Source organism: Carcharhinus amblyrhynchos, chromosome 25, assembly GCF_965287045.1.
Source record: "Carcharhinus amblyrhynchos chromosome 25, sCarAmb.v2.hapA, whole genome shotgun sequence".
Lineage (NCBI taxonomy): Eukaryota > Metazoa > Chordata > Chondrichthyes > Carcharhiniformes > Carcharhinidae > Carcharhinus > Carcharhinus amblyrhynchos.
Genome location: NC_137348.1, coordinates 9,422,777 through 9,443,317, shown reverse-complemented (window position 1 = coordinate 9,443,317; position 20,541 = coordinate 9,422,777). Strand labels below are relative to the sequence as shown.

Genomic DNA, 20,541 nt, shown 5'->3' with positions numbered 1-20,541 from the left:
CAAAATCAAATAAAACTCACACACATACATACACCAACACACACTCACTCACTCAAGCGTGCATGCTCTCGCGCTCACACATGCACTTTCTCACACGCACACGCAGTCACACACGCACGCGCACTCATACATGCACTCCCTCTCTCTCACACACTGTGAAAAATGTCATCCACATTTTACTGGCTTCTTTTAAATTCCCCACTGGATCATTTCTCAGCTCTTGGCATCTTGCCTGAGGCCTGCTTAGTGCTAAAGATTGCAGCCACATTTTCTCCATTAGCTGCAGAGCCAATCATTGCTGCCCTCACAGCAGGCTAACTGGCCCTCGATTACAACCTGCCAAACCCCCTTGGTGTTATATTTTATTCAGTCGCTTGGATGAGGACTTCAGTGATGGAGAAGTGTTAGTAGTAGGCAGGGTGTGGGAGGGCAGGAAGAAGGGGATTCAGCGGTGAGAGGGAGGGTCAGCTTCCAACTGGTAAAAGCATTGCTTCTCAATTCCTTCTGCCCCTTTTCTGGAGCCCTTTCCCAAGTCGCCACTCTACATGAAAGACAATAAAATGGACAGTTAAATCCCGTGTCCAAAGCCAATGCACTCACTGGATCAGAAGCAGAAACTACGCTTGAGTTCTTGCTCTGAACGAGCAGCTAAATCTTTTTCCCAGTGGTGTTTGTTTTTTTTTCACTCATGGGATGCGGGCGTCGCTGGCTGGACCAACATTTATTGCCCATCCCTGAGGACAATTAAGAGACAACCCCATTGCTGTGGACCTGGAGTCACATGGAGGCCAGACCAGGTAAGGATGATAGAATCTCGTACAATCCCCACAGTGCAGAAGGAGACCATTCGGTCCACTGGGTCTGCTCCGACTCTCCAACACAGCATCCCACCCAGGCCCTAACCCCGCCTATTTATCCCACTTTTTTAAAATTCATTTGTGGGACATGGACGTCGCTGGTTGACCAGCATTTCTTGTCCATCCCTAGTTGCCCTTGGAAGACAGTTGACAGTCAACCACATTGATGTGGCTCTGGAATGACATGTAGGCCAGACGGGGTAAGGATGGCAGATTTCCTTCCCTAAAGTGAACCAGATGGGTTTATCTGACAATTGACAATGGTTTCATGGTCATCAGTAGAATTTTAATTCCCAATTTTTACAAAATGTAAATTTTACCATCTGCTGTGGTGGGATTCGAACCTGGGTCCAGAGAATTGCCCTGGGACTCTGAATTATTAGTCCATTGACAATACTGCTGCACAAAACAGTAGGCCAGTGAAAAATTCACGCCTCCTGAATCACCAGGGTGGGCAGATAGTAACTGAACCAATTGTTTGAAATTTTTTTAAAGTTTATTTATTAGTGTTAGAAGTAAGCTTACATTAACACTGCAATGAAGTTACTGTGAAAATCCCCTAGTCGCCCCAGGCCAGCGCCTATTCAGGTGCACTGAGGGAGAATTTAGCATGGCCAATGTACCCAACCAGCACGTCTTTCAGACTGTGGGAGGAAACTGGAGCACCCGGAGGAAACCCACGCAGACACGGGGAGAATGTGCAGACTCTGCACAAACAATGACCCAAGCTGGGAATCGAACCCGGGTCCCTGGCGCTGTGAGGCAGCAGTGCCAACCACTGTGCCACCTTGTACATTATCTATCTACCAAGTTGATAATCGATACTCTGATTCCCCCCCACCTTCAGCCCAACTGAAAACCGACTGACCTTCCATCCACAGCATCCACTATCTTGCAGTCAATCTCCTGTTCATACAATGCCTGAAGCATCCTCTTCCGTCTGTCCGGCCGTCGCTGCAGGTTTATTAGGAAAACCTGCAGTAACATGAAACAAAAACATTAAACCTTTCCCTACGGAATTCAATCATCAGCCCTGGTCGAGATGAATGGTGGAGCAAGCTTGAAGCAATGAACAAGGGTTTGAAACTTAACTCAAACTGGGGCGGCTTGGTGGCACAGAGGTTAGCACTGCTGCCTCACAGCGCCAGGGACCCGGGTTCAATTCCCAGCTCGGGTCGCTGTTTGTGTGGAGTCTGCACGTTCTCCCCATGTCTGTGTGGGTTTCCTCCGGGTGCTCTGCTTTCCTCCCACACTCCAAAAGGCGTGCTGGTTGGGTGGACAGGCCATGCTAAATTTTCCCTCAGAGTACCCGAACAGGCACTGGGAGGTGGCGATTAGGGGATTTTCGCAGTTAACACTTTATTAGTGTTAACGTAAGCCTACTTGTGACACCAGTAAATAAATGCAGTCAAATCAAAAGGAAGAGAGGGAGGAATAGAAACAAAAACGAATGCAGAACCCACAAGAGTTAATCTTCCAGATCCGATTTTGTGTTAATATACAATATATTTGTCTAATTTATGTTAGTGTTTGGTTTCTGAGAAAATATACTAAATCAGTGGGTCCAGAGCGAGAAGGTCTATGGACGTCCTAAAGGTCAAGATATTTGGGTGGCACAGTGGTTAGCATTGCTGCCTCACAGCGCCAGGGACCCCAGGGTTCGATTCCCGGTGTGGATCACTGTCTATGTGGAATCTGCATGTTCTTCCCGTGTTTGTCTGGGCTTCCTCCGGGTGCTCCGGTTTCCTCCCACAGTCCAAAGGTTAGGTTGATTGTCCATGCTAACTTGCTGCTTAGTGTCAGGGGGATTAGCAGGGTAAGTGGGATTATGGGGATAGAGCCTGGGTAGGATTGTGGTCAGTGCAGGCTTGATGGGCCGAATGGCCCCATTCTGTACTTTAGAGATTCTTTGATTCTATATTCCTGAAACTCTCACTCTTCCATATCCCAGAGTTGCAAAGCAAACCTCAATAATTAGAAATGTAGTGGCAGGCATACTCGCATAGAATCCCAACATTGCAGGAGGAGGCTATTTGGCCCATCGAGTCTGAACTGACCCACTGAAAGAGCATTTTACCCAGGCCCACCCCCTCTCCCTATCCCCATAACCCCAAACATTTACTATGGTGTGATAACCTCCACAAGGTCCATGAGGATTCACTGATTGATCTCCCCATGGGGCTCGTTGAGTACGAGTTCCCCTGGTAACAGGCAGTGGCCTCAGATGGAACTCATCACCTGAGCCAGTCCCATGGAAGGACTAGTGTGTGTACACCACAGTGGTGGTTTTACTTTGCATTCTGTGATAAACAAATGTTCCTTTCCAGCTGGGCTTCATCATACATGACTAAACCACTTAACCTATTCATTTTTGGGTACTAACAGCATCGAGGGTGTACCTACACTTCAGGACTGCAGTGGTTCAAGAAGGCAGCTTAACACAACCTGAAGGGTAATTAGGTCTGGGCAATAGATACTGGCCTAGCCAGCAACGTCCGCATCATGTAAATGATTTTCTTTTAAATATGACATGATATCACATGTAGGGGAAGAAGAGGCAGGCTCCAAGAACTCCCACAGTCAAACTGAACCCCCACTGTTAGTGCATCACACCCTGAGCCATCAGAGCTAACTGGCTCAACATTCATCGCAACACAGAAAAGACACAAGGCAATATGCCATTGGACCCAACCAGTCACTGGCCCACAGAATGAGTAACTTCACATATAGACTGGAATTTTACCATCCCACCCACCACAGGAATCGGAGCAGGCGATGGACGGACCACGGAAAGATCTGTTGACTCGGGCGGGATTTTCCGGTCTCGGGACAAGCGCGACCGGAAAATCCCACCCAGGATGTCTCTCATATCCCAAAGGAATTCCACAAGAGGAAAGGTTGGCAAGGAGTCAGAGGGAGTAAGAAGGGGAGGCGACCAAAAGTGCTCTCGGAGAGTGTTTTCAAGCAGGCTTTTGAGAATGGGGAGAGAGATAGCAAGAGAAAGGGGTTAAAGAAGAGAATCCTAATGAATGTAATGGTGGTAAGGTTCATAACATGGAATCCATACAGTGCAGAAGGAGGCCATTCGGCCCTGTACCGACAACAATCCCACCCAGGCCCTATCCTCATAACCCCCATTTATTTACCATGCCAATCCCCCTGACACTAATGGGCAATTTAGCATGGCCAATCCACCTAACCTGCATGGTGTGCCAGGGTGGCACAGTGCTTAGCACTGCCACCTCACAATGCCAGGGATCCAGGTTCAACTCCAGTCTCGGGTCACTGTCTGTGTGGAGTTTGCACTTTCTCTCCGTGCCTGCGCGGGTTTCCACCGGCTGCTCCGGTTTCCTCCCACAATCCAAAGATGTCTGGGTTAGGTGGATTGGCCATGCTAAATTGTTCCTTAGTGTTTGAAGATTATCAGGGTAAATACATGGGGTGACAGGAATAGGGTCTGGATGGGATTGTGGTCAGTGCAGACTCGATGGGCTGAATGCCCGCCTTCTGCACTGTAGAGATTCTATGATGATCTTTGGACTGTGGGAGGAAACCGGAGCAGTGGGAGGGAACCCACGCAGATACGGGAAGAACGTGCAGACTCCACACAGACAATGACCCAAGGCTGGAATTGAACCAGGTCCCTGGCACGTGAGGCAGCAGTGCTAACTGTTGTGCCACCGTCCTGCCCCCCCCACGTCCCCCCTCCAGGGATTGGGGATTGGGAGCTGGGGAAGTGGCGAAGAGAGGTAGCTTGGTGGGTATAACCTGGAGATCAGAGTTGGAAGAATAGCTGATGGGCGTGGAGCTGGTGTTGTGATGAGAGAGACGACAAAAGCAGCAGAACGGCCTGAAAGTGAGGACAAATAATTCAAAGTGTACGGTTAACCAATGGCAGATTGCTGGGAGCAGGTGTGATGGACGGGTAGGATAAGCATGTAACCCAAGCCCTTTCTCAACTCAACGCTGCTGCTTCTTACCCCAGGGAGACACCGCAGGACTGTGCTTACCTCATCAAATGCCATTTTATCCGGGTATTTTGGCGGGAGGTAGGTGAATCGCGATGGATACATTGGAGGCCCATCAACTGCAAGAGAAAAAACAGAAAATGGCTGATTTAAATCCCACATCAGCAGTTCACCTCATATTTCCACAGAGATTCGGCTGAGCCAGGCCCAGATAAATACGGATGGGGTCATTCCAAATGTTTAGAATATCGATAGAGCTTTCAACATTATTTCTTGAACGATCAGGGAATTCGCGCTGAGAACATTTTGGGTGCGTTAAGGTTGGACTTAACTTGGGCGAGAATGAGATTTGTGAGGATCAACCAACTTTTCATCAGATTACCCCCCAACAACGGGCAGTTTAGAATGGATTCCTTGGCATTGGCATCCTGAGAGTGGGTAAAGCTCTCTCCACCAGGCTCCAGTATTAGTTAGCCCCACCGCCTTCAGCTACCCTGGGTATCCCCGGCTACACTGGTGTGGCATCTCCAGTTATCACACCATCTGCTGAGTGAGCCTTTGGGCTTGGGGAGGCAGTGGCGTAACGGTATTGTCACTGGACTAGTAATGCAGGGACCAAGGGTAATGCTCTGTGGACCCAGTTTCGAATCCCACCACAGCAGATGGTAAAATCTGAATTCAATAAAACTCTGGAATTAAAAGTTTACTGATGACCGTGAAACCATTGTCGATTGTCAGAAAAACCCCTCTGGTTCACTAATGCCCTTTAGGAAATCTGCCAACCTTACCTGGTCTGGCCTACATGTAACTCCAGAGCCACAGCAATGTGGTTGACTCTCAAATGTCCTTCTGAAATGGAAGGCAGTTAGGGATGGGCAATAAATGCTGGCCTAGCCAGCAACGTCCACATTCCATAAATGAATTAAAAAAGGGAACTGGTTCGAAACACTCAAACCCATTCCATCTGCCGATGGAAGAAACCTTGATCCCTTCAGTCTGAGCTCGCCTGAAACTAGTTCTGGGGTAAGAGGGAACTGTCCCACCCACAGCATTGCTCTGCTGCCATGCTTGGTTACTATACCCAAGTAACATTGTGTGTGATGCACTTTGACTATCCATAATATACAAAATCTATACCTTTCTCTGACACAACCACCAAATGTAATAACAATTGTATAATTTACATTAAACCTATAGCAGTTGCACATTGTGATCCGCAATGATGATTATAATAAGCAAATGTACTGATGCATTATATATCTTAAATATGCTATACAAATGTCATGTTTGCTAATATACATTGAGCAATTGTATTTATACAGTGTGAACATAAATCTCATGGAACCACCAACAATTCACTGTTCCAGAATAACTACAACACTGGCATCCACCCCGCAACGTGGAAAATTACCCAAGTATGTCCAGTACACAAGAAACAGGAGCTATCCAACGTGACCAATTACCACCCCATCAGTCTACTCTCAATTATTAATAAAGTGATGGAAGGCATCATTAACAGCACTATCAGATAGGAATAACGTGCTCAGTGATGCCCAGTTTGGATTTCACCAAGGTCACTCATTTCCTGACCTCATTATAGCCTTGATTCAAACACAGACGAGAAAACTGAACACCAGAGGTCAGGTGAGAGTGACTGCCCTTGATATCAAAGCAGCATTTGACTGAGTGTAGCATCAAGGAACCCTAGCAAAACTGGAGTCAATGGGAATCAGGCAGAAAATGCTCCCCTAGCTGGAGCCATACCCAGCACAAAGGAAGGTGGTTGTAGTGGTTGGAGATCAATCATCTCAGCTCCAGGACATCACTGTGGGAGTTCGTCAGGTTAGTGTCCGAGGCCCATCTTCAGCTGTTTCATCAATGATCTTCCTTCCATCATAAAACCAGAAGTGGAGAGGTTCACTGATGATTGCACAATGTTCAGCAACACTCGTAACTCCTCAGATACAGAAGCAGTCCATACCCAAACGCAGCAAGACTTGGACAACATTCAGGCTTGGGCTATCAAGTGGCAAGTAGCATTTGTGCTAGAAAAGTGCCAGGTAAATTACCATCCCCAATGAGAGAGGATCTAACCATCGCCCTTGACATTCAATGGCATTACCATTGCTGAATCCCTCTCTATCAACATCCTGGGGGGGGTGGGGTTACCATTGACCAGAAACTGAAATGGACTAGCCATATAAACGCTGTAGCTACGAGGGCAGGCTGGGAATCCTGCAGCGAATAACTCACCTCCTGACTCCCCAAAGCCCGTCCACCATCTGCAAGACACAAGTCAGGAACGTGATGGAATTCTTGCCTGGATGGGTGCAGCTCCAACAACAGTCAAGAAGCTCGACACCATCCAGGACAAAGCAGTCCGCTTGCTGGTACCCCTTTCACAAACACTCAAACCCTCCACCACCAATGCACAATGGCAGCAGTGCCACTGCAGCGAAGATACAAAAATCTGATATCACGTACCAACCGACTCAAGAACAGCTTCTTCCCTGCTGCCGTCAGACTTTTGAATGGATCTACCTTGCACTAAGTTGATCTTTCTCTACACCCTAGCTATGACTGTAACACTACATTCTGCACTCTCTTCTTTCCTTCTCTATGGATGGGATGCTTTGTCTGTATATCATGCAAGAAACAATACTTTTCACTGTATACTGATACATGTGATTTATTAAAAAATAAATCAAATCAAACAATCTCACTAATAATCATGAAACTACTGGCTTGCTTGGGCAACACATCTGGTTCACTGATCCTCTGGAGGGGAGTAAATCTGCTACTATTACCCCAGTCTGCCCTACACGTGACTCCAGGTCCACAAGCAACTGTGATTAATTCTGAAATGGCCAGGCAACTAAACGACTCAATTGTATCAAAGTGCGAAACCACATGGACTGCAGCGATTCAAAAATGTTCACCACCACCCCCCTCAATAGCAATAAATGTTAGCCTAACCCGCACATCTTTGGAGTGTGGGTGGAAACCCTTGCAGACACAGGGAGAATGTGCAGACTCCACACAGGCAGTGACCCAAGCTGGGAATCGAACCCGGGTCCCCTGGCGCTGTGAGATAGCAGTGCTAACCACTGTGCCACTGTGCCATTCGATGGGCTGAATGGCCTAGTTCTACTCCTATATCTTATAGTCTTGACAGAGTGTCAGTACAGACAAAATACTATTGTTCCAGTACAGTTCTCAAATCACATCCCTTTTCTGTAGAACCATTTAAATCTGAAACGTTGACTCTGGGTGGAATCTTCCGGGATTTTCAGATCCTGTGGCAGTGAACCGAGATTTGGCTGAGTGCCAAATTCTCCATCCGTGCTCGCAGCGACAACAGGGAGTGAACAGCTGGTAAGATTGCGTTCTCTGTTTCTCCCTCCACAGCTGTTGTCAGACATACTGGGTTTATCCAGCACTTTATAGTTTTATTTTAAACTGAAACCAAGTGTGGTCGAGTTTGTAGTTTAAAAAACATTCAGCAGGGAGAATAAACATCCACAGTCTGGTCTCATTCCCACTTATCTTCGTTTAAATATATTTGCTCGCAATTGGTGTAGTAAGGGCGACACAGTGACACAGCGGTTATCATTGCTGCCTCACAGCGCCAGGGATCTGGATTCAATTCCAGCCTCAGGTGACTGTGCGGAGTTTGCACATTCTCCCCGTGTCTGCATGGGTTTCCTCCGGGTGCTCCAGTTTCCTCCCACAGTCCAAAGGTTTAGGGATTGGCCACGTTAAAATTGCTGACTAATGGGTTAATGCGTGGAGTTACAGGGCTAGGGCCTGAGTGGGATTGTCGTCGGTGCAGGCGCGATGGACCAAATGGCCTCCATCTGCACTGTGGGGTTTCCAAGTCCCCTTTAACAAGAAAAGAAACTTAAAAGGAGTGGCACGATGTAAGAATTGGAAAATCTAGAGTTAATCTGAAGGAAGTCATGGCGAATCTTTATAAAGTACTGGGTCTGGCTTCAGCAGGAACACGGTTTAATTCCAGCTACTGCATTTCAGGAAGGACGTGAGGACTCTCAAGAGGGTTTAGAGATTAACCGGGATGGTTGCAAGATGGCTTCAGTTGTGTGGATAGATTGGAGAAGCTGGGGCCACGGAGAAGGTGGAGATTGAATAGAGATGTTCAAATCCATGAGGGATCTGGATAGAGAGAGGAGGGAGAAACTATTCCCACTGGCAGCAGGATTGAGAACCAGGAGACACTGGTTTAAGGCATTTGGCAAAAGAAGCAAAGACATTCTAACAAAAAGCTTCTTTAAGCAGTGAGTGCACTGCCTGGGAGAGTGCTGGAGGCGCATCCAATCCTTTCAAAAGGAAATTGGATAACTATCTGAGCAGAAACAGGTTGCAGGGAAACGGGGAAGAGATAGGGAAGTGGGACTAGCTGAATTGTTTGAACCCAGGTCCCCAGAGCATTAGCTGAGTTTCTGGATTAACAGTCTAGTGATAATACCACAAGGCTATTGCCTCCCCTACATAAGCCCCCCAAAATCCTCTGTCAAAGCTTGTTGTTCTTGCAGAGACACAGTGAGAAGTTTCACAACACCAGGTTAAAGTCCAACAGGTTTATTTGTAGCAAATGCCACTAGCTTTCGGAACTGGCTGTTCCTTCATCAGGTAGGTGGCAGTTCTTGTAGAGAGCCACCATGGACACAATGGGCCAAATGGCCTCCTTCTATGCTGTTACCATTCTGTGATTCAATGCCAACAAACAGATAAAAGAGAGTCACCAGAGTCTCCTCAATCTTTACCCTGCCTTTGTCCTTCCAAGCTAACTGCTTTTCCAACGTTCCCTGTTTTTGTATCTGTGTCCCGACACTCCGGATTTGCTCATTTCTCCCAAAAGCCAGTTTTCCTGAATTCAGAGCTGCCAGAACATTCCTGCGAGCCCCCCACCCCCTCCTGCGGGGTTCCAAGGCCATTGAAATCTCTGTTCACGGTGAAGGGATTGGAAGATCCTGCTGGTGTGAAGGGCTGGCCTATTGTCGCAGACTGACATACATGGGAGCGGCATCTGCCGAGGTTTGGTCTCATGGTCAATAAACCTTAAAGCTACTGGCGAGAAACCGGGCGGGGACAGATGTTTAGCGCAACATCACGGCTGCACAATAATCTATGGACAGCACTCCAATGCAATATCAGCAAAACTGGGTGTTCCCCAGCCCCACCTCTAAGGAACAATGTCGTCTCATTTCAGGTGGACACTGGCCTATCCTCCTTTTAAAATAAACAGGGTTCGACAGAAACAGAGGACTTTGGGGAGGCGACAGCCTAGTGGTATTATCATAGAATCCCTACAATGCAGAAGGAGGCCATTTGGCCATTTCAGTCTGCACTGACAGCAATCCCACCCAGGTCTTATCCCGTGACCCCACGTATTTACCTTGTTAATCCCCCTGACACTAAGGGGCAATTTAGCACGACCTAACCCACAGATCTTTGGATTGTGGAAGGAAACCAGAGCACCCAGGGGAAACCCACGCAGACATGGGAAGGATGTGCACTCCACACAGACAGTGACCCGAGGCTGGAATTGAACCCGAGCCGTGAAGCAGCAGTGCTAACCACTGTGCCACCGTGTTGCCCTTATCGCTGGGCTATTAATCCAGAAACTCAGCTAAAGTTCTGGGGAACCGGGTTCAAATCCCACCCCGGCAGACGGTGGAATTTGAATTCAATAAGAATATCTGGAATTAAGAATCTACTAATGACCATGAAACCACTGTTGGAAAAACCAATCTGGTTCACTAATGTCCTTTAGGGAAGGAAATCTGCCGTTCTTTCCTGGTCTGGCCTACATGTGACTCCAGAGCCACAATGGTTGACTCTCAACTGCCCTCGGACAAGTAGGGATGAACAATATTTGCTGGCCCAGCCAGCGATGCCCATGTCCCACAAATGAATTAAAGCAAAACGTTTACACAGTGATATTTAATGCTCATGGACTCCACAATTTCTTTCTTTAGTTCTGAAGGGATTCTTGAGGTGTCAGTCCAACTTAGAGGTTAAGTGTCCAAAGTTCCAGATGACCATCTCTTCCCTTTGAAGGGGGAGTGGTGAATTAGCCTGAGGGTCACCACGCCTCAGGCGAGGGGGCAAGGTGTAGAAGGTGGTGCCTTCATGAATAAGGGTACGGGAATTGAACCCGTGCCACTGGCATCGCTCTGCGTTAAGACCAACTTAGAAGGCAGCCTCCAAATCCATTTAAAGACTAGGGTAATACAGTTGCCTCGGTTCCCATGTTTTGTTTGCCTCTGTTTCTCCCAACAATTCAAGTGGCTATGGCAACAGTTGAATCGTACTCGTAAACCTAGCTATCCCCAGCTGACCGCTTGAGAGTTTAAGGAACAAAAGGCAACAGTTGCAATTTGAGAGCTTGGTCATTTCTGACCAGAAAGAAACGGGAAGAGAACAGCATACATTCATCAAAATTTTTAAACAATACAAGCAAACACCAATCAAAGTAGGCCACAGCTTGTTCTCTCCCTTCACCTTCTTCCTCCATAAGCTCCCTCTTTGCTTTTTATTTTAGTTTATTTATGTATTAGGGTCACAAGCAGGGTTACATTAACACTGCAATGAAGTTACTGTGAAAATCCTGTAATAAATGCAGGGTTTACAGAGATGTGGGAGGGGGTGGGCCTGGGTGAAAAGCTCTTTCAGTGGGTCAGTGCAGACTCAATGGGCCGAATAGCCTCCTTCTGCACTGTAGGGATTCAATGAGGCTATGCCTGCCACTAATATTTCTAACTTTTGAGTCTTGTTTTGCAACCCTGGGATATGAAAGAGATTTTCAGAAACGTAGAATCCCTACACTGCAGGAGGAGGTCATTCAGCCCGTCGAGTCTGCATCGACTACAATCCCACACAGCCCTTATTCCCATAACCGCACATATTTACCCTGCTAATCCCCCTGTAACTAAGTGGCAATTTAGCATGACCAATCCACCTAATGTGCACATTCTTGGACTGTGGGAGGAAACCGGAGCAAGTCTACATGGACACAGGGAAAACGAGCAGACTCTGTACAGACAAAGACCCTAGCTGGGAATTGAACCCAGATCCCTGGTGCTGTGAGGCAGCAGTGCTAATCACCATGCCGCCCAAATATCTCGACCTTTAGGCCGTCCATAGACCTTCTCACCCCAGACCCACTGATTCAGTATATTTTCACTCTCACAGAAACCAAACACTAAAATTACAGTAATAAATTAGACAAATGCAGTTATTGTATATTAACACTAAAATTGGGATCCAGATGATCTACACATGTGGGTTCTGCATTCCTTTTTGTTTCTATTCCTTCCTCGCTTTCTTTTAATTTGACTGAGTTTATTTATTAGTGTCACAAAGAGGCTTACATTAACACTGCAATGAAGTTACTGTGAAAGTCCCCTAGTTGCCACACTCCAACAGGGAGAATTTAGCATGGCCAATGCACCTAACCAGCACGTCTTTTGGACTGTGGGAGGAAACCGGAGCACCCGGAGGAAACCCATGCAGACATGGGGAGAGCGTGCAAACTCCACACAGACGGCGACTCAAACAAGGAATTGAACCTGGGTCCCTGGCGCTGTGAGGCAGCAGTGCTAACCACTGTGCCACCATGCTGCCCCTTAGCATCCTGAAATAAAGAGTTGAACATGAATAAACAGGTACTGAGATTAAGGTTAACAAGATTCCACGGTGAACTTTAATCATTGAAAAGCACAATGGCTTTGTCAATTGCTACGGTTTTTTTTGGAAGGGGTAAGTTTATCCCCAAGTGATTTGCAACAATTAATCAAAGTTAGCTTGAAAGCATTAGCAGAAAAGTTGGAATTAAAAGCAGAGGATAAAAAGCAGACATAACTGAGATAATAAGCAACATCTGGGATTTTGAGAAAAGCCTGACCCAGGCTGGACACAGGTTGAGTTGCCTAGAATTCAGCTGCAGATAAAATAGCTTGAAATGGAAATAGAAATGAAAAAACTTGAACTTGAAGAAGAGGAATCTTACAGCTTCACACTCTCTTCGTAAATAAGTGGGGTTTCAGATTTTGCCCACTTTAAAAAAAAGTTACAGATCTCTGCCAAGATTGTGACAATGATCATTCCAAACTCCTTAATAGGTGCAGTTATTACCTATAGCTTGTGAGCATTAGCTGTTAGGCAGCATGGTGGCACAGTAGTTAGCACTGCTGCCTCACAGCACCAGGGACCCGGGTTCAATTCCTGGCTTGGGTCACTGTCTGTGTGGAGTTTGCACGTTCTCCCCGTGTCTGTGTGGGTTTCCTCCGGGTGCTCCAGTTTCCTCCCACACTCCAAAGATGTCCAGGTTATGTTGATTGGCCATGCTAAATTTCCCCTTAGTGTCAGGGTAAATGTGTGGGGTTACAGGAATAGGGCCTGGGTGGTATTGTGGTTCGGTACAAACTTGATGAGCCGAATGGCCTCCGTCTGCACTGAAGGGACTCTATGATTCTGTTGTTAAGTTGGGAGCACTCCAAAGGTTTCAGGTTCAAGTCCCATTCTAGGACTTGAACACAGAAGTAAAGGCAGGCACTCCAGTGTGCTAATGAGGGAGTGCTGCACTGTCAGAGATACTGTGTTTCGTATGAGACTGAGGTGCCACCTAACCTTTCAGGTTGGCATCAAAGATCCCATGGCACTTTTTCAAAGAAGGGTAGGGGGAATATTACCCCATGTCCTGGTCAATATTTACCCCTTAACCAACATCACAAAAACAAGTGACCTATCATCAGTATCACATTGCTGTCTGTCAGAGTTTCCTGCAGACAAACTGGCTGTCGTGTTTCTTACATGACAGCAGAGTCTGCGCTACTTTGTTGATTGTAAAGCCTACAAGATAATCTACATGATTATGAGAGGCATCGACAGAGTGGATAGTTACAAGCTTTTTCCCAGGGTGGAAGAGTCAATCACTAGGGGGCCTAGGTTTAAGGTGCGAGGGGCAAGGTTTAAAGGAGACGCACGAGGCAAATCTTTTACACAGAGGGTGGTGGGTGCCTGGAACTCACTGCCCGGGGAGGTAGTGGAAGTGGACTTTTAATGGGCATCTGGACAAATACATGAATAGGATGGGAATAGAAGGATATGGTCCCCGGAAGGGTAGGGGGTATTAGTTCAGTAGGGCAGCATGGTCGGTGCAGGCTTGGAGGGCCGAAGGGCTTATCCCTGTGCTGTAATTTTCTTTTGCTCTTTCAGATATCCAGAGATTGTGAAAAACACAATGGGGACGAGCTTTCCGGCCCCCTGCGCGATGAAACGAACCAGGAAGATAGCGCATGAGGCTTTTGTGGGGGGAACGAACCAATCTTGCGCCGAAAGCCATCTTCCCAGCCCTGCCTTGCCAGCACAACTGGCTTTGGAAGCCGATTTAAATATTAATAATATGCATGTAATTAACGTGTCCGGCACGGACTTTTCCAGCCTCCGGGATGTTTCCGCCCTCGTCAGCAAGACCCCTCGCCAATAAGGTTCACTGCTGGTCCCCCACCAACAGGGACCAGACGTGATGGCCAAGCTGGGGGAATCAGAAGCCAAATGAAGCCCCCAGGTGTTCAGTGCCAAGGCTGGGCAATGCCCATGGGGCAGCGCCAGCCTGGCACTGCCCACCAGGCACCCTGGCACTGCCCATTATGTGGTTATTCAACTTACCTCAGAACAGGAAAAATGCTATAAAAGTGCAGGTTTCTTTTATCACATCTATACAGTGGACAGAACAATTTGAGGAGACAGATAAGAATTTTCTGGATTTAGATTTGCATATCACTAAAGAGAAACATCAATATCTGCATATACCCGAGTCCTTTCGAAGGAAAAAAGTACTTTTGGATTAACTAATAAGGCATTGAGGGTCTTAAATATACAAACCTTTCTTGAAATGTTGTAATGGTTTTATTTGGACGTGGTTATCATCTTCCCCCTAGTATTAGGGCATAAGAAAGTATGAAATGAGACAAGACCATTTTTGGTCCAGTATATTTTGAGACCTCTCCCCAACTGAATCTCTGGGATGGCGGGGAGACTAACCAGAGGTTAACGTTACATTAAAGTGATCATTTCTCCCATACTGCTGAAGGCAACTGAGGAAACTAAAATGTTTCAGGACAATAATCCAATGTTCTTGACTGTATCAATAGACCTGATAGATACACCTCAAACCAGGGTAGAGGGAACTTTGGTGCTCATGGGGGTTTCTCTGTTGCTTATATCCCTATATCTGCTGCTCCCTGTCACATATATTCTACTACACGCCCCTAATGGGCCAAAGAGGCTTACTCATGGCATCCAACATTAGATGTACGAAGTTCAGCTGGTCATCTTCCAATGTGCTCTGGGGCTTGCCAGGAAGGTTGAGGAAACCATATCGCTCTTTATTGCACACGTACATTTGAACCTCTGCGCAAAAAAAAATACAAGAAGGGTGATTAGGACTTGACCCAGTAACTGAGACAGTTACTCAGCCCACACCCTCCACTCCTCCTCCTTCCATACCTTCCACCACCCCCACAACGCCATTGGTTTTCAGGCACTCATGAAACCTGCCTCGTGTTCCCTTGAGTCAGCAGTTGATTGGTTGACCATTTAGAGTCACAGAGTCACCATGGTGCAGAAGGAGGCCATTTGGCCCATCGAGTCTGCACCAACCATAATCTCAGCCAGGCCCTATCCCCATAACCTCATACATTTACCCTAGCCAGTCCCCCTGGTACTAAGAGGCAATTTAGCATGGCCAATGCACCTAAGCTGCACATCTTTGGACTGTGGGGAGGAAACTGGAGCCCCCGGAGGAAACCCATGCAGACACGGGGAGAACGTGCAGTCTCCACACAGACAGTGACTCGAGCCGGGAATTGAACCTAGGTGTCTGGTGCTGTGAGGCAGCAGTGCTGACCACTGTGCCACCGTGCCACCTTCAAGTCACAGCCATCGAGGACATACAGCACATAAGAGGCAGCACGGTGGCACACTGGTTGGCACTGCTGCCTCAGAGCACCAGGGGCCCGGGTTCAATTCCAGCCTGGGTCACTGTTTGTGTGTGAAGTCTGCACATTCTCCCCATGTCTGCGTGGGTTTCCTCTGGGTGCTCCGGTTTCCTCCCACAGTCCAAAGATGTGCTGGTTAGGTGGATTGGCTGTGCTAAATTCTCCCTCAGGGTGGAATTTTCCCATCTCGTGCGCCGTGGGAATTGTAGACACGGGCAGGATATGGACCAGGTAAAGGTTCGTTAAGCTTGGGCAGGATGTTCCAGCACTAGCACGAGTGAGGACGGAAAATCCTGCCCTTAGTGTCCAAAGATACGTAGGTTAGATTGATTAGCGGGGTAACTATGTGAGGTTACGGGGATAGGGTCTAGATGGGATACACTGTCGAAGAGTTGGCGCAGTCTCAATGGGCCAAATGGCACTGCGGGGATTCTATGAAACAACGCAGGCAAAAGTTGAACATGAACAGACAAAGGGAAAGCAGCCCAGGAGAAAGAGAGTTGAGTTGTTCAGTCCGAATCTTGCGCACTGTACCACTCGCTAACTACCTGCGGCACGGCACGAGAACGCAAACACAATGATATCATCGAAAGCCCAGGAGAACTCTGGGTGCGGAGGATAAAAGGCCAGCTCCCGCGTGGCTTCCTTGCGTAGGTCAATCAGAACTGTCGAGTGCACCATGGGAACGGCGAAGCAGCCTAATCGCTGACGGAGACGCGTCGGGAAATATTCCACCGTCCGCCGGTAATAACCCTTGATCAAAACGAAACAAGAATTAGTGAGCGTCAGGAGCCAGGAGAACACCTGGTACGAGGTGCCCAGCTTTCCGGCAAGAGGCCGTGACCATGTGCTGTGCACGGTGAAACCGCGAGCGCCGCCAGCTACCATTCTGCATCAATTACAATGTCGGGAAGATCACAAAGGCTGTCGCAGCATTCCCAAAATGCCGGGCCGGAAGGTTTGGACTTTCTGGGAAGCAACAGATAAATTTCCAAGATGGGTTATAGCATTCTCCCTGCTGCCACCAGACTTTTGAACAGACCCACCTCATAGATTCATAAAACCCCTAAAGAGATTCTACAAATCTATGAGGTAGGCCCATTCAGAAGTCAGAAGGAGGCCATTCAGCCCATCAGGTCTGCACCGACTACAATCCCACTCAGGCCCTATTGTCTCGACCCCACTTATTTATCCTGTTAAGTCCCCCTATAGGGCAATTTACCATGGTCAATCAACCTAATCCGCACATCTCTGGATTGTGGGAGGAAACCAGAGCACCCGGAGGAAACCCACGCAGACACAGGGAAAATGTGCAGACTTCTCACAGACAGTGACCTGAGACCGGAATCGAACCCGGGTCCCTGGCGCTGTAAGGTAGTACTGTGCCACTATGCTGCCCGTGTTCAACTGATCTTTCTCTACACGCTAGCTGTGACCGTAACACTATATTCTGTACCCTCTCCTTTCCTTCTCTCCTATGTACTCTGTGAACAGTATGCTATGTCTGCATAGCGCGCAAGAAACGATACTTGGCACTGCATTCCAATACATGAGACATTAATAAATCAAATCAATTCATTTCAAGGCTTGGGGAGAATTCACAGACAGGGAAATTGGTCACGGCCTATTGTTAACAACATCCCAGCAACCTGAGCAGGAGAAGGTTGTCATGTTATCACAATCCAAAAACAATGGGCAGAAGGATCCTGGAGAGGGGAAAAAAACAAAAACTAAATGAGAAATCCCATTTCCCCAAGACTGGGGAAAACTCCGAGGCCTAGGGAATCGCAGTGGGCCTGAATCCCTGTGCGATGCTGGCTGAGTGCATACTGCACACACCTGGACAGGCTGTTGGCGGGACCACCAGGCCCCCTGGCCTCACTGAGCTGCAGACCACCTGAGGCGGTTCACTCACCCTGAGGGGTCAACAAGGTCAACAGGTTCGGCTAAAGGTCAAGGTCCTCGGAAATATAGGGGCGGGGGCGGCGTGACGGCAGATGGAGGGGTGAGGAGGGGCAGGTTAGCTGTGGCCCACGAATTTACCGTGGGCCTGGGAATGGTATTCCTGCTCTTCCCGCTCCGCAGTGAGGTATGATGGTTTAAAGCATGGCAGCTTCCATGAGAGGAGATCTCATTGAGACGTATAAGATGATGAATGGGATGGATAGGATAGAGGTGGAAAGACTCTTCCCGCTCAAAAAAGACAGTAGGACTAGGGGGCACAGCCTCAAGATAAAGGGGGGGCGGTTTAGAACGGAGTTGAGGAGGAACTTCTTCACTCAAAGGGTGGTGAATCTCTGGAATTCTCTGCCCGTTGAAGTGGTGGAGGCTGCCTCGCTAAATATTTTTAAGACGCGGGTTGATGGGTTTTTGATAGGAGAGGGGATTAAGGGTTATGGGGAGAGGGCGGGAAAATGGAACTGAGCAGCGACAGATCAGCCATGATCTTATTGAATGGCGGGGCAGGCTCGAAGGGCTAGATGGCCTACTCCTGCTCCTATTTCTTATGTTCTTATGTTCCCACCTGCCAGTGAAAATCAGCCTCCAGTCCCCTCACTGTCTGGACACAATGAGCCGCAATGTGTAATTATAAAAGGAGGCAAGATTAAAATTCCTACGTAACCATGAAGAACCCGTGAAGACGAGGCCCTTTACCTGAGGAGTAATTCCACACCAGAAGTTGGAGTACGCAGTCTGTGACACCAGCATCGGAGCCACCACCGTTTTGTTCTCCGCAATCAACAGTTTCAACGTCTGGTCGTTGGTCAGGATGTTATCCGTGTCTAAAAACTGAAAGAGAAGGTTTTAAAAAGATTTTAGATGAAGCAAAAGGCTGCAGAGACAACTTGCCATGGTCATTCCAGCCAACCCGTCTGAGGGCAATTCTCCCAGCGCTGCGGGCCGGCAGACTGGAGTGGAGGGGGGGGGGGGGTCCCCACTGGGCGCCACGGCAACCGCGCGTTTCCAGCAGCTGGATTTCTGGCACCATCGGCTCTTTGACGGAAATTGGCACGGAACGCATAAATTATTCAAATCCCAATCTGCATACAATTTAAATAGCAAATTTAGATGGCTGAGATCTCTGGGCCTGCTAGCCGCTGCCTCTCTCCCCCCACCCCTCTGCCAGGAGTGGTTCACTCCAGTGGGGAATTCTATAGCTCCCCATGTACCAGGAGCTGGCAGTCCAACACTGCTGGAGTGGGGGGGGGGGGGGGGGGTGAGAGGGCAATCGGGGCCACCCAGAGGGTCAGGCACCAGGGGGAGGTAGGAGGGGGGCAGCGGTTGCCTCCTGAGCATTGCCAACTTGGCAGTGACAGCCCGGGCCCCTGGCACTGCCAATGTGGCACCTTGGCACTGCCCATCGGGCACTGGGCAATGCCAAGGGGGGCAGAGCCTGATGGAGCAGGGCCTGATGGGAAGTGGTTGGTGGAGGTGGGGGATCCCGCTGCCACTCTGCACTCGGGCTGAGTGACAGAGTGGGGGAGGCCAGTGATGGGGGGCTGGGCACTGGGGTGGTAGTGGGGGGAGATCAGGCTGCTGGTGGGTGGAGGGGGGAAATTGGGAGGTCAGGGCTGCAGGAGTGGCAGGGGGGAACATGGAGGTGGGTTGGGGCAGGTACGGGGGGGGGGGGGGGGGGGGAGGGGGGTGGGTTGAGGCCGGCCCGGTCATGTCCGGAAGGGGGGGGGGGGGGGGGGGGGGAGGGGCCGACGATCAGGCCGTGGGTGTTGTACGGTCAGCGATGTGGGATCACGGGGCTGACCAGAGATCAGGAAGCCTTCAATGTGGGGACTCCAGTGCAGTGGCCTGCTCAGCGCTATGCTGCTGACCTCTGCAGTGGGAATAGGCCCACCCCAAGCTTTTCAGTGTAATTCACCCTAACGCACTCTGCAGTACACAGAGCGTGGGAGATTTGTTTTGAAAACCCCGCTGAAAAAACCAGCGGGATTTACTCCAGTTTTTACGCAAATTCGACACTTAAAATTTTTTTGGGACATTCGTCCCACGCATCTTTGGAGTGTGGGAGTAAACTGGAGCACCCGGAGGAAACCCATGCAGACACAGGAAGGATGTGCAGACTCTGCATAGACAGTCATTCGGAATCCAACCCGGCTCCCTGGCGCTGTAAGGCAGCAGTGCCACTGTGCTGCCCATGTGAGTGGTTTTGTTCCACATTGGCCCGAGTGGGCAATGTCCAATATGGAACTGAACCACTCACCTCAGGGTAATGCTGAGCTGCAGTGCCCATTCATGTGGCACAAGGGTGGCACAGTGGTTAGCGCTGCTGCCTCACAGTGCCAGGGACCCGGGTTCGATTCCCAGCTTGGGTCACTGTCTGTGTGGAGTTTGCAAGTTCTCCCCGTGTCTGCGTGGGTTTCCTCCGGGTGCTCCGGTTTCCTCCCACACTCCAAAGACGTGCTGGTTAAGTGCATCGGCCACGATGAATTCTAAGTTAAGTTTATTTATTAGTCACCAGTAAGGCTTATATTAACACTGCAATGAAGTTACTGTGAAAATCCCCTAGTCGCCACACTCCGGCGCCTGTTCGGGTACACCGAGGGAGAATTTAGCACGGCCAATGCACCTAACCAGCATGTCTTTGGACTGCGGGAGGAAATCGCAGCACCCAGAGGAAACCCACACAGACACGGGGGGAGAACATACAGACTCCACACAGACAGTGACCCCAAGCCG

The 20,541-nt window shown here is 48.8% G+C and overlaps 1 protein-coding gene across 2 annotated transcripts in view; it reads right to left on the bottom strand.

Moving 5' to 3' along the window:
- cercam (cerebral endothelial cell adhesion molecule) overlaps positions 1-20,541 on the bottom strand; it is an 88,936-nt gene that overhangs the window by 33,075 nt on the left and 35,320 nt on the right. For both annotated transcript variants that reach the window (XM_080212078.1, XM_080212079.1), the window contains exons 4-8: positions 18,505-18,639; positions 16,398-16,602; positions 15,143-15,262; positions 4,868-4,944; positions 1,726-1,832 (exon numbers count right to left, since the gene is read on the bottom strand). In XM_080212078.1, coding sequence (XP_080068204.1) covers positions 1,726-1,832; positions 4,868-4,944; positions 15,143-15,262; positions 16,398-16,602; positions 18,505-18,639 — 644 coding nt within the window. The remainder of the gene's footprint in view (positions 1-1,725; positions 1,833-4,867; positions 4,945-15,142; positions 15,263-16,397; positions 16,603-18,504; positions 18,640-20,541) is intronic.